Genomic DNA, 18,653 nt, shown 5'->3' on the forward strand with positions numbered 1-18,653 from the left:
AATGCTGACTTCCTCATATTGGGAAGTAAGGAATTCTTAAGTTTTTATAATCTGAAGTTTAAAAACTCAGGGAATAGTCCAGCTGGACTAGAACAAGCATGAACAGGCCGTCCCTGCTGAGCCAGCACAACAGCTCCAGGAGATGCTGGCCCTGCCAGGGAGCCATTCAGTAGAATCGCAGGAACTGTACTCCAAGAAGGTGAGCCCAAGGACACAAATTCTAGGCATGGGTGAAGGAAGGGAAGGGAAGAAAGGGGTGATGAGATGCATGTGTTACCACTGGGAAAGTACCGCAAAGTTTAGAAAAAAGTTCCAAATGCGTCCCTCCCTCTGCTTCTTCCCACACTCTTTTTGCGATGGTGGTGCTGATTGTGACAGGCACAGTTCTGAGGGCCTTGCCTGTCTTAACCCATTTCGTCTTTCCGGGAACTCTGTAAGGCCCGTACTGTTACTGTTGCCAGTTGGCACACGGAAAAATTGGGGCACAGAGACACTAAGTAACTTCTCTAAAGTCACACAGCTAATAAGTGACTGAATGACAATTCCAACCGAGGTGGCTTGGCTCCAGAGACAATGCTTCTTAGTGCGTCTCGATTCTGTCTCTCCTGAGACTGAGCACCCAGCTTGGCCTGGACCTGCTCACTGGAATTCCTAATTCTCGAAGCTTGTTTCAACTAGTTTTGACTTGAACACATATCTCTGTCTTTGCGTTAAGCACTTTATATAGGTTTGCTTTAGCAATAACATTAATGGAATATGTGAACCACTTTAAGGATAATCTGAAATATAAAAAGTCATAATTCCAAAATCAAATAAATTGGAGGTGGGGTCTGACTGGTTGAAATTCTGTGGAATTTTCTTTGCTTCTTCAATAGAAAGCATAAATGAGGCTGAGTATGAACAATCAGGTTATTTTTGTACACAGATTTCTAAGATGATTTTTAAATGATTATAACAATTATTATATGTTTATTCAATCTTGTTAGAATACTTCACTTAAAGAGATACCATACCTGTCAAAAAGCAGGCTTAAAACAGGGCGTGAATAGTGCGGAGGTCCCCAAATAGCGCTCTCATATCTGTAAACCTTGGCTTTTCTCAGATCAACGTAGTTATTTCCACTAATATTACCCCAAATGATCACATCTTTGATGCCTGTGAAGAAATTTTAAAAATAATATAACATAAAAAATGGCCTGCAGCCTTTGTTTGTGTGCTTGTTTTACAATTGGTCCTTTTAAAACAGACAGATTCATGCTCCCTAAAACTCTGCAAATGATGTGGATCATCTCCTTAATCGCCAGGGTTTGGCCATTCTTAATAATGGTTGTGGGTGGTGTGGGCACATGACTGTATTCAGGAGATACTGAAATGTTCCCTGAGTGAAACTGCTACTGAAAATGAAACCCCTGCTGTGATCCTAACATCACGCTCTGCTTGCCATGAAGAGGATTTTTTTTTTATCTGCTTTGACTCTGACAATGAGTCCTTGATTCTAGACTGGAATGAAAATTTGGGCAAGTCACTTGACTCCCTGCATGGCGTTCATTTCTTGCAATATGGGGGTGTTGAACTAAGAGGACCCCCGAGGAACACCTTAATCCACAGAGTTACTGAATCAGCTTGTATGTAGGAGGTACTTTTAGACGGGAGGCTCAGAAGAAAACAAATCAGCCCAAATTCCTGCAATATTCTGGGGGTGGAGGGGAGTGAGTGAGAAAATAACTACTAAAAACATGATACGTACTTCGAAGAAAAAGAAGAGGATGCAGTTAGAGAGAAATGGGGATTGGCATTTAATACGATTCTAATAATTGTGGATTTTTTACAAATGTATCCAAGGGGAAAGAAGGCATTTACTTATCAACTTATTTGCTTAAAAACTTAATTTCTTATCATTTCATACCACTTGCTAGTATGGCAATAGAATTCTTCCCATATGTATGAGCTAAGTTTGCTGTTGGCTTCAAGTAACAGAATGTCCTTCTGACTTAGTTTAACTGGAAGTTCACTTATCTCAATTAATAAGTCGAGGTAGGCAGTGACACTGGTATTTGTTCAGCAGCTCAAAGATGTTATTGTCTTGGCCCTCCCCTCATGGCCCAAAAACGGCTCCAGCAGTTTCAGTTACCACACTCTGAGAGTTGTGTTCAAAGGCAGGCAGTAGGAAAAAGAATCTTTCTTGTAAGCTTTAAGGCCCTTTATGGTTCTAAATGCCTTAAGTTACGCTAGAGAAAGTTACAGTGGACATCTGCTTTTTTTCCCCTAACATTTCTTTTTTTTTTTTCTGTAACTGCATACAAGTTTTTCTTTAAGGTACCCCTCCCCAGTTTCAGCCCATTTGGTTTGGGTAAAGCTGTTCTCATACCTCAAGTCTATCAATGGGTACGAGACCTAGATTCCAGATTTTGGATCACAGCAGTTGATCCAATCTCCTATTCTGATCACAAGAGTTGAACAGATCTCCTGATCTCCAATCAGGAGACGGGCACATGGTCCAAGATTGAAGGCAAAAGGAGAAGAGGGTGGCAGAGGATGAGATGGTTAGATAGCATCACGGATTCAATGGACATGAACTTGGGCAAACTCTGGGAGATGGTAAGGGACAGGGAAGCCTGGTGTGCTATAGTCCATGGGGTTGCAAAGACTCAGACACAACTTAGCGACTGAACAACAACACATGGTCCAAGCGCAGCCAATGAGAAAATATTCTGCTAGATTTTATACAAAGAATTAAGAGAGTATTTTTTCCCCCCATGTGGTTATTGAACGATGATACCAGGGGCCATTTTGCCACTTTTTAGAGAAAGTCAGTCTGAGAATCAGACCAAAGCTATGGAAAGCCGAGCTGAGTGATGAGCCAAGTGAGAGCACACCCAGGCTTCACATCATCATTTGAATTCCAGCATCTGGCTATGCCTAAAATAAGAACTACCCCTGCACTGTTATGTGGAAAAATATCCTCTGTCTGACTTCTGTCTCTTTGAGTGGACTTTCTGTCACTTGTACGAAGCGAAAGGCAAAGGAGAAAAGGGAAGATATACCCATTTGAATATAGAGTTTCAGAGAATAACAAGGAGAGATAAGAAAGCCTTCCTCAGTGATCAGTGCAAAGCAATAGAGGAAAACAATAGAATGGGAAAGACTAGAGATCTCCTCAAGAACATTAGAGATACCAAGGGAATATTTCATGCAAAGATGGGCACAATAAAGGACAGAAATGGTATGGACCTAATAGAAGAAGAAGATATTAAGAAGAGGTGGCAAGAATACAAAGAATTATACAAAAAAGATCTCACGACACAGATAATCATGATGGTGTGACCACTCACCTAGAGCCAGATATCCTGGAATGCAAAGTCAAGTAGGCCTTAGGAAGCATCACTATGAACAAAGCTAGTGGAGGTGACAGAATTCCAGTGGAGCTATTTCAAATCTTAAAAGATAATGCTGTGAAAGTGCTGCACTCAATATGCCAGCAAATTTGGAAAACACAGCAGTGACCACAGGACTGGAAAAGGTCAATTTTCATTCCAATCCTAAAGAAAGGCAATGCCAAAGAATGTTCAAACTACTGCACAATTTCACTCATCTCACACACTAGTAAAGTAATATTCAAAATTCTCCAAGTCAGGCTTCAACATTACGTGAACTGTGAACTTCCAGATGTTCAAGCTGGTTTTAGAAAAGACAGAGGAACCAGAGATCAAATTGCCAACATCCAGTGGATCATGGAAAAAGCAAGAGAGTTCCAGAAAAAAATCTATTTCTGCTTTATTGACTATGCCGAAGCCTTTGACTGTGTGGATCACAACAAACTGTGGAAAATTCTGAAAGAGATGGGAATACCACACCACCTGACCTGCTTCTTAAGAAACCTGTATGCAGGTCAGGAAGCAACAGTTAGAACTGGGCATGGAACAACAGACTGGTTCCAAATAGGAAAAGGAGTACGTCAAGGCTGTATATTGTCACCCTGCTTATTTAACTTATATGCTGAGTACATCATGAGAAACGCTGGACTGGAAGAAACACAAGCTGAGGAACAGATTCTGTTCCTAGTACTGTTTGGGCTGGTAGACTCAAGAAGCATAAGAGGATGAGACAGAGTCAGAAGATGAATTGTATTTAAAGGGAGCACAGGAGAAGCAGAAAAGAAAAAAAAAAAAAGATCTGATCTGCCTCTTGAGAAATTTGTATGCAGGTCAGGAAGCAACAGTTAGAACTGGACATGGAACAACAGACTGGTTCCAAATAGGAAAAGGAGTACGTCAAGGCTGTATATTGTCACCCTGTTTATTTAACTTATATGCAGAGTACATCATGAGAAACACTGGACTGGAAAAACACAAGCTGGAATCAAGATTGCCGGGAGAAGTATCAATAACCTCAGATACGCAGATGACACCACCCTTATGGCAGAAAGTGAAGAGGAACTAAAAAGCCTCTTGATAAAAGTGAAAGAGGAGAGTGAAAAAGTTGGCTTAAAGCTCAACATTCAGAAAACGAAGATCATGGCATCTGGTCCCATCACTTCATGGGAAATAGATGGGAGACAGTGCAAACAGTGTCAGACTTTCATTTTTTGGGCTCCAATATCACTGCAGATGGTGACTGCAGTCATGAAATTAAAAGACACTTACTCCTTGGAAGGAAAGTTATGATCAACCTAGATAGCATATTCAAAAGCAAAGACATTACTTTGCCAACAAAGGTTCATCTAGTCAAGGCTATGGTTTTTCCTGTGGTCATGTATGGATGTGAGAGTTGGACTGTGAAGAAGGCTGAGTGCTGAAGAATTGATGCTTTTGAACTGTGGTGTTGGAGAAGACTCTTGAGAGTCCCTTGGACTGCAAGGAGATCCAACCAGTCCATTCTGAAGGAGATCAGCCCTGGGATTTCTTTGGAAGGAATGATGCTAAAGCTGAAACTCCAGTACTTTGGCCACCTCATGCGAAGAGGTGACTCACTGGAAAAGACTCTGATGCTGGGAGGGATTGGGGGCAGGAGGAGAAGGGGACGACAGAGGATGAGATGGCTGGATGGCATCACTGACTCGCTGGATGTGTCTCAGTGAACTCCGGGAGTTGGTGATGGGCGGGGAGGCCTGGCATGCTGCACTTCATGGGGTCGCAAAGAGTCGGACATGACTGAGCGACTGAACTGAACTGAACTGATCCTTACAAACCATTACCATGTGCCACACACTCCTCCAAGCCCTTCTAAAATGCTATCTCTTTGAGTCTTGGCATCAATTCTAGGAGGTAGGTGGTACTCACATCCTGATTTTATGGGTGAGGAAATAAAGTACAGTAAGGTTAAGTGATTGCCCTAAGTCACACAGCTGGGAAGTGGGGTGGGACCATTTTAACAGAGCCCTGAATATGTTTTAAAAAACACTGATGACCTTAGATAACTATTCTCATTGGGGAAAAAATTGAATATTAAGTTTCAAATTACTACTTGAAAAATAGGAATCTTATTAAATATTTGTTTCTTAACTTTTATAATGATGTTAAAAGATCAGCTAGTCATAAAAGCTAAAGAGATCAAACCAGTCAATCCTAAAGGAAATCAACCCTGAATATTCACTGGAAGGACTGATGCTGAAGCTGAAGTTTCAATACTTTGGCCACCTGATGCAAAGAGGTGACTCATTGGAAAAGCCCCTGATCTTTCCCCCTGGGAAAGATTGAGGACAAGAGGAGAAGGGTGTGACAGAAGATGAGATGGTTGGATGGCATCACTGACTCAATGGACATGAGTTTGAGAAAACTCAAGGAGATAGTGATGGACAGAAAAGCGTGCATTTCATGGGGTCACAACAGAGCTGGACACAGCTGAGTGACGGAACAACAACAAAAATTAAAATGTTTGCACAATGCTGAAATCACACAATCAGAAATTCTTGGCATCTGCTCCATACTTTGATATCCTGACTGATTTTAGAAGGGGACAGGTTCTTCCTGGAATCTGCTGCTGGGATATCTGTTAAAAACCAGACACGGAAACTTGAGCTCACTCACATGAGGGAGTAATTTTCAGTTTCCTGGCCAGTGCTGCCTTCGCTTGGCCTTCCACACCCAAGGCCACTGCGATAATATTGTGGGCAAAGGTTGGGGCATATTTCATAAGCAAAGCTGTTTTGAGATTCACAAAGGTTTTCCCTCCCACAATAATTTTGGCAAAATTGTGAGCATTTTTCTCAATCAAGGATCCGTAGAGCTGACACAGAGGAGCTCTGCTTCGAATGCAGTCTTCCAGACTGTTTATCTCCTTGTCCACGTGGTCATCCAGGATGATGATCACGTGGGCCCCATGGAAGGCCTCTTCTGCTTGGGTGCAGATGGACACACTCTGGAGGCAGGGTGACGCCAGGTCCTCAGCCTCTTGTTTGTGGCTTATGAGTTTTTCTTCTGTGTGTTTATTGTCAAATAGGTTTATGCTGATTTCCATTTGTGGTCCAAACACTTCACCACTTGTCAAGATGGGAATTAGATGGTAGCAGGCAAGAGATGATGCACTATCAAAAATGGAAAACCAGATTATGAATGGGTAAATCTTGGGCTCCTTTTCAGGCTCTATTCTTAATAGGTATTTTTCTACATGTGGATTAATACTTGATTAGTATCTTAAATTGACATACACAGCTGCACAGATTTTTTTAAGGCCAGGAATCAAAAGTAAAACAAAAACTTTCTCACTGCTAACTTCTTGTTTTGGTTATCGGAAAACAATCCCAAGGTAAGAAGTGTACTTGTTTATAAGGCTTTTCCAATTAAACAGAATAGGCAGCAAGCAAAATTTAAAAGAACTGTCATGTTACTGTAATTTCATGTTTGAAAGTGTGAAAGTATTAGTCATTCAGTTGAACACAGGCAAGGTATCATGTATCTGTACCCACAATTCAGCCAGTATTTGAGTACTCTATAGCTCGGCTGATAATGAGAGCCCTAATGACCTCATTATCATTAGGGGACTTCAGGAATACATGTGGGCACTTTTGGTTTTCATTCTGGATTTGGAGAGAGCTGCAATGGGGTTTTCAAGAGCGTCTGTACCATTTTAATCTTTTAAAAATATCTAAAGCAGATGAAATATTAAATCTGGGTGTTTGGTTCATGTATGGTTATTACATCATTTTCAGTTCTTTTAGCGTTTTGAATATTTCATAATAAATAATTTTTCAGCTGAGTATGTATATTAGGATACACACATAAGCAGTAAGAAGGGCAGTGTGAGAGACAGATTAAGCAGTGAGGAAAGGACAGGGAGAGATATCGTAAGATGGACAGCAAAAGAAACAGAGAGAGACAGAGTGCAGAGAAAGAGAGAAAAAGCAATGACAAACATTGAATGTGTCCACCCAGCACTGACAGCAAGAGTGATGAAAGTGAGAAAGAGAAAAAGAAAGAAGGGGCAGGAGCGAGAGGAGGGGAGGTTACAGAGAATGAGTGCATCGGGAAGACCCAAGAATGAGGACGGTGCTAGCGTGTGTGGGAGAGGAAGAAGGCAGCAGTCAGGAAGATGGGGGAGAGGGGAGAAAGGAAGGGGAAGGGAAGGATGGTATGGGGACAGACAGCAAGAGACACACAGAGAGAGGGCAGGAGGGCTGGAGACAGTTACGCAAAGTAAATATCTTTGCTATAAAGCTGCTTTTAGATTCGGTATGTATGTGCATTACATGCATATTACATACACATTAAAACTATATGTAGTCTAGAACTCATGGTGGTGATTTAGTCACTGAATTATGTCTGACTCTGTGTAACCCCATGGACTGCAGCCCACCAGGCTTCTCTGTCCACGGGATTCTCTAGGCAAGAATACTGGAGTCGGTAGCCATTTCCTCCTCCAAGGGATCTTCCCGACTCAGGGATCAAACCCAGGTCTCCTGCATTGCAGGCGGATTCTTTACTGACTGAGCCACCAGGGAAGCTCTAGAACTCATATATGGGGCTACATTAGGTGATATATATGCATATACACCCTTGCCTGGAGGAGCCTGGTAGGCAGCAGTCCATGGGGCCGCGAAGAGTCGGACAGGACTGAGCGACTTCACTTTCACTTTTCACTTTCATGCATTGGAGAAGGAAATGGCAACCCACTCCAGTGTTCTTGCCTGGAGAATCCCAGGGACGGGGGAGCCTGTTGGGCTGCCGTCTATGGGGTCACACAGAGTCGGACACGACTGAAGTGACTTAGCAGCAGCAGCATGCATATACATATACTGTGTATCTGTAATAGTGCTCTACCTACATACAAATCTCAAACTTGACATTCAGATATTCTTCCATCATATAATTAATTCCACATCATTTTTCCTTTCTAACATAAAAAGCCAGTCTCACAAATCCTGGGATTTGACGGTCCCACCTGGTGATCCAGACCTGCAAGGGGTTAACAAGACCTTTCAGGGATTCCTTTTCCAGCTGTTTTTCTATATGTGTCCCCAGGTTTTCTTGAGCAACTCTCTTCATCAGCTCAGTTGTCATGCTAGAGGTGACACCATAGTAAAGCTAAATATTGGAAAAGAAAAAAATCAACACCAGGATAGCTGAAAATGGCTATAATGGAAAGTTCTTGTTTCAAGCCCAAATAGAGTAAAAAGAGAGCTGAGAGAATACCTTATAAAGAAAGACGTTTGAAAAATACAATAATAAATCAATAATGTTTTAGACAGATAAGTCAACTTAATTTTTATACCTGGGCATGTTCTAGGAACTCGTTATATCCTCCCAAAAGCAAACCCTTTCCTCCACGATCCAACAGCTCTCTCCAGATGATAGGGGACTTGTTGTGACTCCACCTATTCTTTTTGCACAAATCTTTCAGCCACTCCTATGGAATGATATTGTCCATGAGAAGTCACACATTGCATCTGTCTTGGAATTCAATTCAGGAGTTCACACAGTAAAGTTCTATTTTTTTTTTTTACCACCTCTGTGTATACATAATAAAATTTAGATATCTTTAAACTGTAAAATACAAATATAGAAATAGTGATGAGTTGAGTAACAAATTAATCAAGTAAGAAAGAACATTCTTCAAATTCATTGACCAAATAAGGGTATTGAAAGTTGAGCAGACCTGAAGTGCAAGTGTTTAGCTTAAAATAGAAGCTAAATTTTCTGACTCAAATGGTCTTTTGTATGAGCTGTCTCTGGTCTTAGGGCCACATAAATTTGATATTGCTTTTGAAATATGTGAGTATAGTTTATATTTTTTAGACTGAATTAATGAGCTAAAATTATCTGGGGATTTCTGATATTTACTGAGAAAAAGTTTAAATCATCATTATCTGGTTTGCACACACCAGGCCTTCCAATGACAGTACCTGCAGAGAGAAAGAGCGCAACATTGCTACGGGTATAAACTATGTGGCAATATTCTTGCCTTTGGAGGTGTGCGTAATGAGGCTACCTTACAAATAACATCTTAGAAATGAATTTCCCTTGTTGACGTTTTCACCATGATGAGTCCCCCATGGTCCCTCCAGCTGCAACCTAGGCTCAGCAGTGAAGTACTGGGAATCTGGAAGAAAGGGACTCTACCTCAAAGGCCTTCAGCAGCAGGCGGGGTATGGGGATGTCCTGGCAAGAGCTGGGAGAGTATGTATAGCACTGGCCCCTGAGGGAGCTGAATCAGGAGTGGAACATAAACCTGGATGAGAGAGTTTGCCGAAGCGAGTCACTCTTCTATGCAAGAGTGCACCCTGACAAAGATACACTCAGAAGAGTGTGCTAACACGTTGCTAGGACGGTTCTTCAAAGCTTTGAGGAAGGGATGAGACAAAACGGAAATGCCAGAACTGTCAGGAAAGATCATGGAAGAAGGGATGAAAAAGCTTAGGAAAAAATGGGCTCGTTACAGTGGATATGTTACAATGGAGGGCTGGAAACTCACTAGCCCGCTGTGTCCTCTGGAAGGGCCTGGAGGACACTACATTCACCAGAGTGACAAGGAATGCACCCATGAGAAGCGTCTCAGCATCACTGAGAAAACCCCGTGTGGCTGTCATTTCTGGGCCATGGTTGTTAAAGGTCACGCTGTTATAGAAGAGCTGGACCCCCTAGAAACTGGGATGATAGAATTCTGAAATAAAAGAAGACGGGACAGTGCCCACCAGAGAACGTCTACTGTCAAAGAAGCACTAAACAACCCCAGCAGTAAGAAAACTTAGACAGCTGAAGGCACAATGGAGACATGAAAAAGTTATGCAACGGCCCAAGAAAACAAGTTATCACTCAACAGAGCTAATGCAGCCATTGCTACTGCCATTAATGCTGACTTCCTGTTAATGGCACTATCCCTTGAAGAATACAACCACCTCTTGGTGGTTGTAGTCTGATTACATTGGATCCCTCTTCCCTGGAAAGAGAAGGGATTCATCTCGATTTTAATCAACATATATTCTGGGTAGAGAACTGCCTTTATTGCTTATAAGACTTTGGCCAGCACCCTGTTCAACACCTTTGAAAATGTTTAACCTGAGTCTGGGTAAGCTCCGGTAGTTGGTGATAGACAGGGAAGCCTGGCGTGCTGCAGTCCATGGGGTCACAAAGAGTCAGACATGACTGAGTGACTGAATTGAACCTACCACATGGTTCCTGCATAACATCACTTTGAACCAAGAAGCCCACTGCAGAGGAAAGGATGTATGGCTTTGGGCACGTAACCAGGGGCTCCACTGGCCCTGTCATGTATGGTACCATCTAGCAGTGTGATTAGGGGATGGAACAACCCACCGAAGGTGCAGGCACCAGCTGAGAGACTGATACCTGCACACCTTGGTAGTGGCTTGCTCAGTTTTTTCGGCAAATGGACAAGCACAGCAGTCACATCCTGAAAAAGGAATTGACACGAGGGCTTGGGCCGCTAAGGATACAGGTCTGAGTCACCACACCTACTAAGTCACGTGGATCTGCAGAGGGTGAGGGGGCTCCACAAAGGATAGAAGAGGAGAAATGAGAGGAGCGTCAGTTATGGTGCTGAAACGATGTGCAGTGGAGGCTACGGTCATTTAACTAAACTTCGACAGAGGAGGAGATGGTTGGATGGTATCACCGACTCAATGGACAAAAGTCTGAGCAAACTCAGGGAGACAGTGAAGGACAGGGGAGCATGCTGTGTTGCAGTTCCTGGGGTTGCAATGAGTCAGAAATGACTTAGCGACTGAACAACAATAATTCCTTATAAAGTTAACCAGAATTCTGGAAGAGCTGTTCCCAGATAGTGTGAAACTTACTATATGGAGCATGTGGATCCAAAAAGGTACAACTGTTGAACTAGCAAATCCTGTCACATGTCGTCCCTATTCCTCCTTCGTGACCAAGGCACTCATGCCCTCTGCCACCCAGTATATTGACTACTGATGTTTCAGTGTTGAGTATCTCTCTGGAAATTGACCTCAACCAAAGGATGTTCCTTTGCCTAAGGTTAAGTCTCTTCCCCAGGGCAGCCCACATCCTATAACTGTTAGCTGTTGGAGAATAGAAACCTGGCCCCCTTGCTGATTCTGGAGGGTATCTCTGAAGGGTCATACCAGCTTTAGAGTTCCCTGTAGGGCCAGCTGAGCTCCCTGTCAGTGCTGTGCATGCCTGCTAAGTCGCTTCCATCCTGTTCGACTCTTTGTGACTCCATGGACTATAGTCTACCAGGCTCCTCTGTCCATGGGATTCTCCAGGCAAGAATACTGGCATGGATTGCCCTGCCTTCTTCAAGGGGATCTTCCTGACCCAGGGATCAAACTTGCATGTCTTTTGCCTCCAGAATTTGCAGGCAGGTTCTTTACCACTAGTGCGACCTGGGAAGCCCGTTAGTGCTATAGGGCAGTTTAACTTCTCCCACTGCACAATCCTGCCACCTTCGTTCTTTCTCAGGATGCTGTTCCCAAGAGTACGCCCCAGTAAAGGAAACTCCTTCACCTAAATTTCCATCTCAATTCAAATGAAGGTCATGTCAAGTAAACAAGTCCCTCATGCCATTAGAAATCAATATGAAGGAGAATTGAAAGTTAAAGAGTACATACAGGCTACATGGATTCTTATAGGAGAAAGAACAGCCAAATTTATTCTACTTACTGATTAGAGCCTCATTTGTCCTACTAGGCATTAGGAAGAAATATGAATAATGTTTTCACCCCGAGAAGTAGGGATTTATTAGTATCAAAATATCAATAGTACATGAACATTCAATACTGGAAAGCTATCTGATACACTAGCTAATATTTAATAAAACCAGAGCATACTTTTATGTGTACGTGAGTTTAACAAACTATAAAGGCCTCTTACCTCCCAAATATCAGGATGTTGTGTAATTTTATGTATCCGGAAATCAGGAAGATTCTTTTGTAAATAATCTGCCAGAAGTTCTGCTTTCGCATAATATGGGCAATCAGCTCTACCTAAAAGAGTTCAAATTAGCAACATTTTCTTTCATTACATGGAAATTATCATGTAGTCCCAAGCATTTGTCATATAATTACGGAATTAATCACACAGTTACAATATAATTTATATAGAGTTATAGCTTAAACTGTCACCACATAAACTTTTGATTTTTCTTATATTGGCAAAATAAAATGAATTTCATAGGAGAGCAGAATCATAAGTGATAAAATGTAGAAAGCAAAAAAGACTAAAGAATATTTATTCTCCTCCAGTTCTATTTTAGACCTCAGATCCTCTAAGAGACTGCCAGGTTACTAATTAAGCATGAACTGCTAATAATGAATGACTCATTAGCAGCAACAAAAAGGCAAAGTGTAAAGGGAGGAGTGGTAAAATCACTGGAGGATCTGATATGTGTGGCAGGAATGCTGTGGAAAGTGGAAGTGGAGGGAGAGAGAAGAGTCTAGAGTCTGGGATAAGTTTTTGGCGTGGGTAGGTGATCCTGACCTTACTAGAGAAATTGTTTGTGTTAAGGTTCAATTATAGCCAAGTGCAGTTGGAAATGTCTGTAGTATATCTGAGTGGATATGACCATCAGGCAGCTGCATATTCAAATCTGAAGAGAAGGCCTCATGTAATGGCTTAGGATATAGATTTTGCAGTCATCAACATAGAGAAAGTGACAGCCACTAAAGTGGGTGGGATTGAATGGATGTCTGGGGCAGGGGTCAAGGGCAGCACTCTCTCTATGGCATTCTTCCCTGGTTACTCCCAGTCACCAGTTCTTCAACCTTCTGGTGACTTCTAAGTCATCAATTCCTCTCAAACTCCCCCTATTAGCTTCCCTGTCTAGTTCAAATCCAAAGCTCACTAATTCAGACCACTCTCTGGCTCTTGTCTTAAATTCTCTTGCCTCACTGTGCTTCGGGCAAATTAGCCCTCACCCTGGATGAGCCCAGTAATCTGCCTTTTCTGGGCCTGAGTTCCATGTACTTGGCACCCCTGGATAAACATGGTAGAACAAAGCAGAGGAGTCATTATAAATTCATGGTCACCAGTCTCAATTGGCATCACCAACTCATGGACATGAGTTTGAGCAAGCTCCAAGAGTTGGTGATGGACAGGGAAGCCTGGCATGCTGCAGCCCATGAGGTCACAAAGAGTCGCACACGACTGAGCGACTGAACTGAACTGAGTCTCAGTTGGCTCCCAACTCTTTCTGGAGATCCCTCTGTTTCCCTTAGCAGCACTCTCTTCTGTTCTCTACAATTACTATTACAAACTTGGCCTACTTCCTTCTCTCCAGTATTTTTCTGCGATATCAGAAGACAATAGAAAATTCTGCTTTCTACTTTACACAAACTAAACCAAATCATACAAAAAGGCATCAGTTGGGAAATCCCTCAACCTCCTGCCATCAAACCTATCAGCCTGTCTGTGTTTAGACTCATTCTTACCTTCTTCTATTTGATGGAAGAGGGGTTCTACCTTCCGTCCAGGTCTAAACTCACCACTTATGATCTGAACACCACCCCTTTCCATTTCTATTGGTTATCTCTCTAACATCTTAGTTCTGCTTCTAATGGCCTGTTTCCATCATATTTAAATATACTCATTCTATTTAAGTTTCTCCTGTCCTAAGAAATAAAAAGCCAGTGACTCCCCTTAGCTATTGCCTCCTACCTGCCCTTTTCTATTAAAGCTTTTTGAAGCAGTTCTTTACACTTGCCACCCCCAGTTCCTCACTTCTGTTTCTCATTCCACTGAAATCTGGCTTTTCCTATAATTCTTTAGAAGGTCACTGAAAGAGATGGGAATACCAGAACACCTGATCTGCCTCTTGAGAAATTTGTATGCAGGTCAGGAAGCAACAGTTAGAAATGGACATGGAACAACAGACTGGTTCCAAATAGGAAAAGGAGTTCATCAAGGCTGTATACTGTCACCCTGTTTATTTAACTTCTATGCAGAGTACATCATGAGAAACACTGGACTGGAAGAAACACAAGCTGGAATCAAGATTGCCAGGAGAAATATCAATAACCTCAGATATGCAGATGATACCACCCTTACGGCAGAAAGTGAAGAGGAACTAAAAAGCCTCTTGATGAAAGTGAAAGGGGAGAGTGAAAAAGTTGGCTTAAAGCTCAACATTCAGAAAACGAAGATCATGGCATATGGTCCCACCACTTCATGGGAAATAGATGGGGAAACAGTGGAAACAGTGTCAGACTTTATTTTTCTGGGCTCCAAAATCACTGCAGATGGTGACTGCAGCCATGAAATTCAAAGATGCTTACTCCTTGGAAGGAAAGTTATGACCAACCTAGACAGCATATTCAAAAGCAGAGACGTTACTTTGCCAACAAAGGTTCATCTAGTCAAGGCTATGGTTTTTCCTGTGGTCATGTATGGATGTGAGAGTTGGACTGTGAAGAAGGCTGAGCGCTGAAGAATGGATGCTTTTGAACTGTGGTGTTGGAGAAGACTCTTGAGAGTCCCTTGGACTGCAAGGAGATCCAACCAGTCCATTCTAAAGGAGATCAGCCCTGGGATTTCTTTGGAAGGAATGAGGCTAAAGCTGAAACTCCAGTACTTTGGCCACCTCATGCGAAGAGGTGACTCACTGGAAAAGACTCTGATGCTGGGAGGGATTGGGGGCAGGAGGAGAAGGGGACGACAGAGGATGAGATGGCTGGATGGCATCACTGACTCAATGGACGTGAGTCTGAGTGAACTCCGGGAGTTGGTGATGGACAGGGAGGCCTGGTGTGCTGTGATTCATGGGGTTGCAAAGAGTCGGACACGACTGAGCGACTGATCTGATCTGAAGGACCTTCATGTCACTAAACCTGATGGATACTTTCTGATGCTTTTCTTATTGACCCTTGGTAGCATTTGTCTCCCTTCTACTCGAAATACCCACTATGGTGGGGGCATTCTTCAGGTTTGTTTGTTTGTTTGTTTTCCTGCTTCTCTGGCCCCTCCTCATTACACTTTTAGGTTCATTTATCAATTCATTAAAAGATTAGCATTCTGCAAGGCATCTTATCTTCATTCTCTATGATTCTTGTATAATCTCCTCCATTCTCTTGGTTTCAAGTAGAAATCTGTATTTCCAGTTCAGAACTATTTCCTTGTCTATCTTTATATGCTCTTGTATTTTTTCCAACTCCTTCTGAATGTCTCAGAAAACTCAGCATGTTTATGAGAGTTTTGCCACTACTCCCCCACTATATATGCTACTTCTTTTATGTTACGTCCATTTACCCAGTTATTTGGGCTTCCTAGGTGGCACTAGTAGTAAAGAACCCACCTGCCAATGCTGGAGACATGGGTTAAATCTTTGGGTTGGGAAGATCCCCTGGAGGAGAGCATGGCAACCCCCTCCAGTATTTTTGCCTGGAGAATCCCACGGACAGAGGAGCCTGGTTATAGTTCATAGGGTCACACGGAGTCAGACATGACTGAAGTGACTTAACAAGCATGCACCCAGTTATTTAAGGGTATTAGGAGTACTACAGTATGAAGCCTGCTCTTCTGCTTTTTTATCAATGACTTCCCATCTACCCAGTTATGCAAACTACTGCTAGAAAAGAATTTTAACTCTTCCTTCCTCCATCCAATTAAATGTCTAGTTCTATAGATTCTGTCTCCTTAACATCACCCCAATCCATTCAGTTCTTTCCAACTCCATTGCCCACCATTCCAGGCCAGGCCACCAGTATCTCCTTCCTGGACTACAGTATCTAATGGGCTCTGGATAACCAGTCTTTTTCTTCTCACATTGTAGTGGTAACACTCAGATAAAATGCAAATTACGTATTTGTATTTTTGTACTTTGCATTGATTCTGTATTTACAAAATACAGAATCAATGTATTTTGCACTGATTATGTACCTCCTTTCAAAAGCCTTCCATGTACTTTGGATAAAGTTTAAAATACTGAACATGGCTCACAAGAATCTTTTGATATATTATCTAACTCTGGCCTCAACTGATAATAGTCCCTTCCTTGTACTCTATGCTTCAACCCTATTAAATCTCTTTCAATTTTCTGCTTATATTCTCCATCATTACCCAACTCGTGCTCCTCATTCCAGCCCTACTCCCGGCTGCTGCTGTTGCTGCTGCTAAGTCGCTTCAGTCGTGTGTGACTCTGTGCAACCCCATAGACGGCAGCCCATCAGGCTCCTCTCTCCCTGGGATTCTCCAAGCAAGAACACTGGAGTGGGTTGCCATTTCCTTCTCCAATGCATGAAAGTGAAAAGTGAAAGTGAAGTCACTCTGTCATGTCCGACTCTTAGCGACCCCATGGACTGCAGCCTACCAGGCTCCTCGGTCCATGGGAGTTTCCAGGCAAGAGTACTGGAGTGGGTTGCCAGGGCCTTCTCCAGACTCCTGGCTACCCATGCCTAATTTACTCTCCTCCTTATAACTTCCTCTCTGACAGGTTAAGCACCCGGTGGCTCAGACGGTAAAGCATCTGTCTATAATGTGGGAGACCTGGGTTCGATCCCTGGGTCGGAAGTTCTCTGGAGAAGGAAATGGCAAACCACTCCAGTACTCTTGCCTAGAAAATCCCATGGACGGAGAAGCCTGGTGTCCATGGGGTCGCAAAGAGTCGCACACGACTGAGCGACTTCACTTTCACTTTCTGACAGGTTACGCTCATCTTTTAGGACTCTGATTAAAAAATCCCTTTCTCCAGGAAGTCTCGGCCTAAATAAGATCCGCTGCCACTGCTACTGGTCCGATAGGACCCAGCCTGGCCATTGCCACAAATGCTTCTTTGCACATTTGTTCACCACTGTCTTCCCAGGATACAGTCAGTCATTGCTCAAAAATATTATTCTGAATGAAAAAAGAAACAAAGGAAACAGGTTTCAGGCAGATGGGAGATGTCAATTGTGTGGACGCTTCCAAGAGGTCAAATAAGACAATGACAGGCAGCTCCTGTAAAAGTCACTGGTGATTTTGGTGAGGGCCATTTTGGAAAGGAAGCAGATGTAGAAACCAGATTTAAGACCTGGAGATAGAAGAGTAGTCTACTCTTGAGAAACTTGCTGAGAAGGAAAGGAGACAGGTACAACAGCCTGTTGCAGTAAGACCCTCTTTGGTGGTTTTCTGGATATCAGTCCACATCTCCAATCCTTCTCCTCCATTGCTGACAAGGTGGATTTCCTAAAATGCAAACTCATTAAGATACCAGGCTGCTTACAAATTTTAAATGACTCCTCATTGTTTTCAAGATACAGCTCAAACACCTTCGCTTGGTGTCCCTGAAGGGCAAAGATCTGACTCTTTCTCCCATTCTTTTTTTTTTTTTAAGCCTTTAAAAAAAAATTATTCTTTATTTTTAATTGGAGGATAATTCCTTTGCAATGTTGTGTTGGTTACTGCTGTACAACATGAATCAGCTGTATCCCCTCCCTCTTGAGCCTCCCCCCATCCCCACCCATCCCCACCTGAGGTCCTCACAAAGAATCAATAGCTATCTATTTCACACATGGTAGTGTGTATACCTCAATGGTACCCTCTCAATTTGTCCCACTCTCTCTTCCCTCGGTGTGTCCACAAGTCAGAACTCTATGTTCGTGTTTCTATTCATGCCCTCCTGCTCCCATTCTTGACCCAGGTCCAGTCACTTCCTCCATATCCAGGGACTTCTAGCCTCTGTCCCTTTATCTGGAATATCCTCCCTACTCCAAACTTTCATAAATCAGCTCGTGTCACATTTCTCAGAGTCCTGTGCACATTTCCCTCATTGCATTAACAGCACCATCAAAATTATTTGTTTACGTGCTACTGGATCCCGTGAGACCAAAAGCACCTCGAAGGCAAGGATGTCTTTCCCTTCACTGTATCCTGCTTCCGGCAGTGTTTGTACACACTGCTCAATTTACCTTTTTGAATGAAAGCATAATAAACCCTGGGTGCCCCATATAAAAGCTGGAGCGGCCACAGGAGGTGGGCAGTCGTCGGTGTTTTGAGCGATCTGCGGGCGTACGGGGGTATCACTCACCCGCGAGCACGAATTTGGCCATGGCGTAGCCGGGACCCAGAGCTTAGGACCGCGGCGCCACCGTTTCCAGGTAACCACACCAGGACTTGGCGCAGGCGCACTCGCAAGCTGAGCGCGGACTCTGGCGCCCAGCTGGAAAGATGTTGGAATGCACAGTTATACATTGCTATTAAAAGCTCTGTGGTCTCCCTCGTGCCTGTTCCCTGCAGCTAAGAAAAAGTAGTCATTCTTTTCGG

At 43.0% G+C, this 18,653-nt stretch overlaps 1 protein-coding gene across 3 annotated transcripts in view; it reads right to left on the reverse strand.

The window, feature by feature from the left end:
- MDH1B (malate dehydrogenase 1B) overlaps nucleotides 1-18,533 on the reverse strand; it is a 35,429-nt gene extending 16,896 nt beyond the window's left edge. For all 3 annotated transcript variants that reach the window (XM_027565493.1, XM_027565500.1, XM_027565484.1), the window contains exons 1-6: nucleotides 18,418-18,533; nucleotides 12,294-12,406; nucleotides 8,707-8,841; nucleotides 8,377-8,519; nucleotides 6,027-6,523; nucleotides 1,014-1,155 (exon numbers count right to left, since the gene is read on the reverse strand). In XM_027565493.1, the coding sequence (XP_027421294.1) occupies nucleotides 1,014-1,155; nucleotides 6,027-6,523; nucleotides 8,377-8,519; nucleotides 8,707-8,841; nucleotides 12,294-12,406; nucleotides 18,418-18,439 (1,052 nt within the window). In that variant the 5' untranslated portion in view covers nucleotides 18,440-18,533. The remainder of the gene's footprint in view (nucleotides 1-1,013; nucleotides 1,156-6,026; nucleotides 6,524-8,376; nucleotides 8,520-8,706; nucleotides 8,842-12,293; nucleotides 12,407-18,417) is intronic.
- Between the last annotated feature and the right edge of the window lie 120 nt (nucleotides 18,534-18,653).

Source organism: Bos indicus x Bos taurus, chromosome 2 (genome assembly GCF_003369695.1).
Source record: "Bos indicus x Bos taurus breed Angus x Brahman F1 hybrid chromosome 2, Bos_hybrid_MaternalHap_v2.0, whole genome shotgun sequence".
Lineage (NCBI taxonomy): Eukaryota > Metazoa > Chordata > Mammalia > Artiodactyla > Bovidae > Bos > Bos indicus x Bos taurus.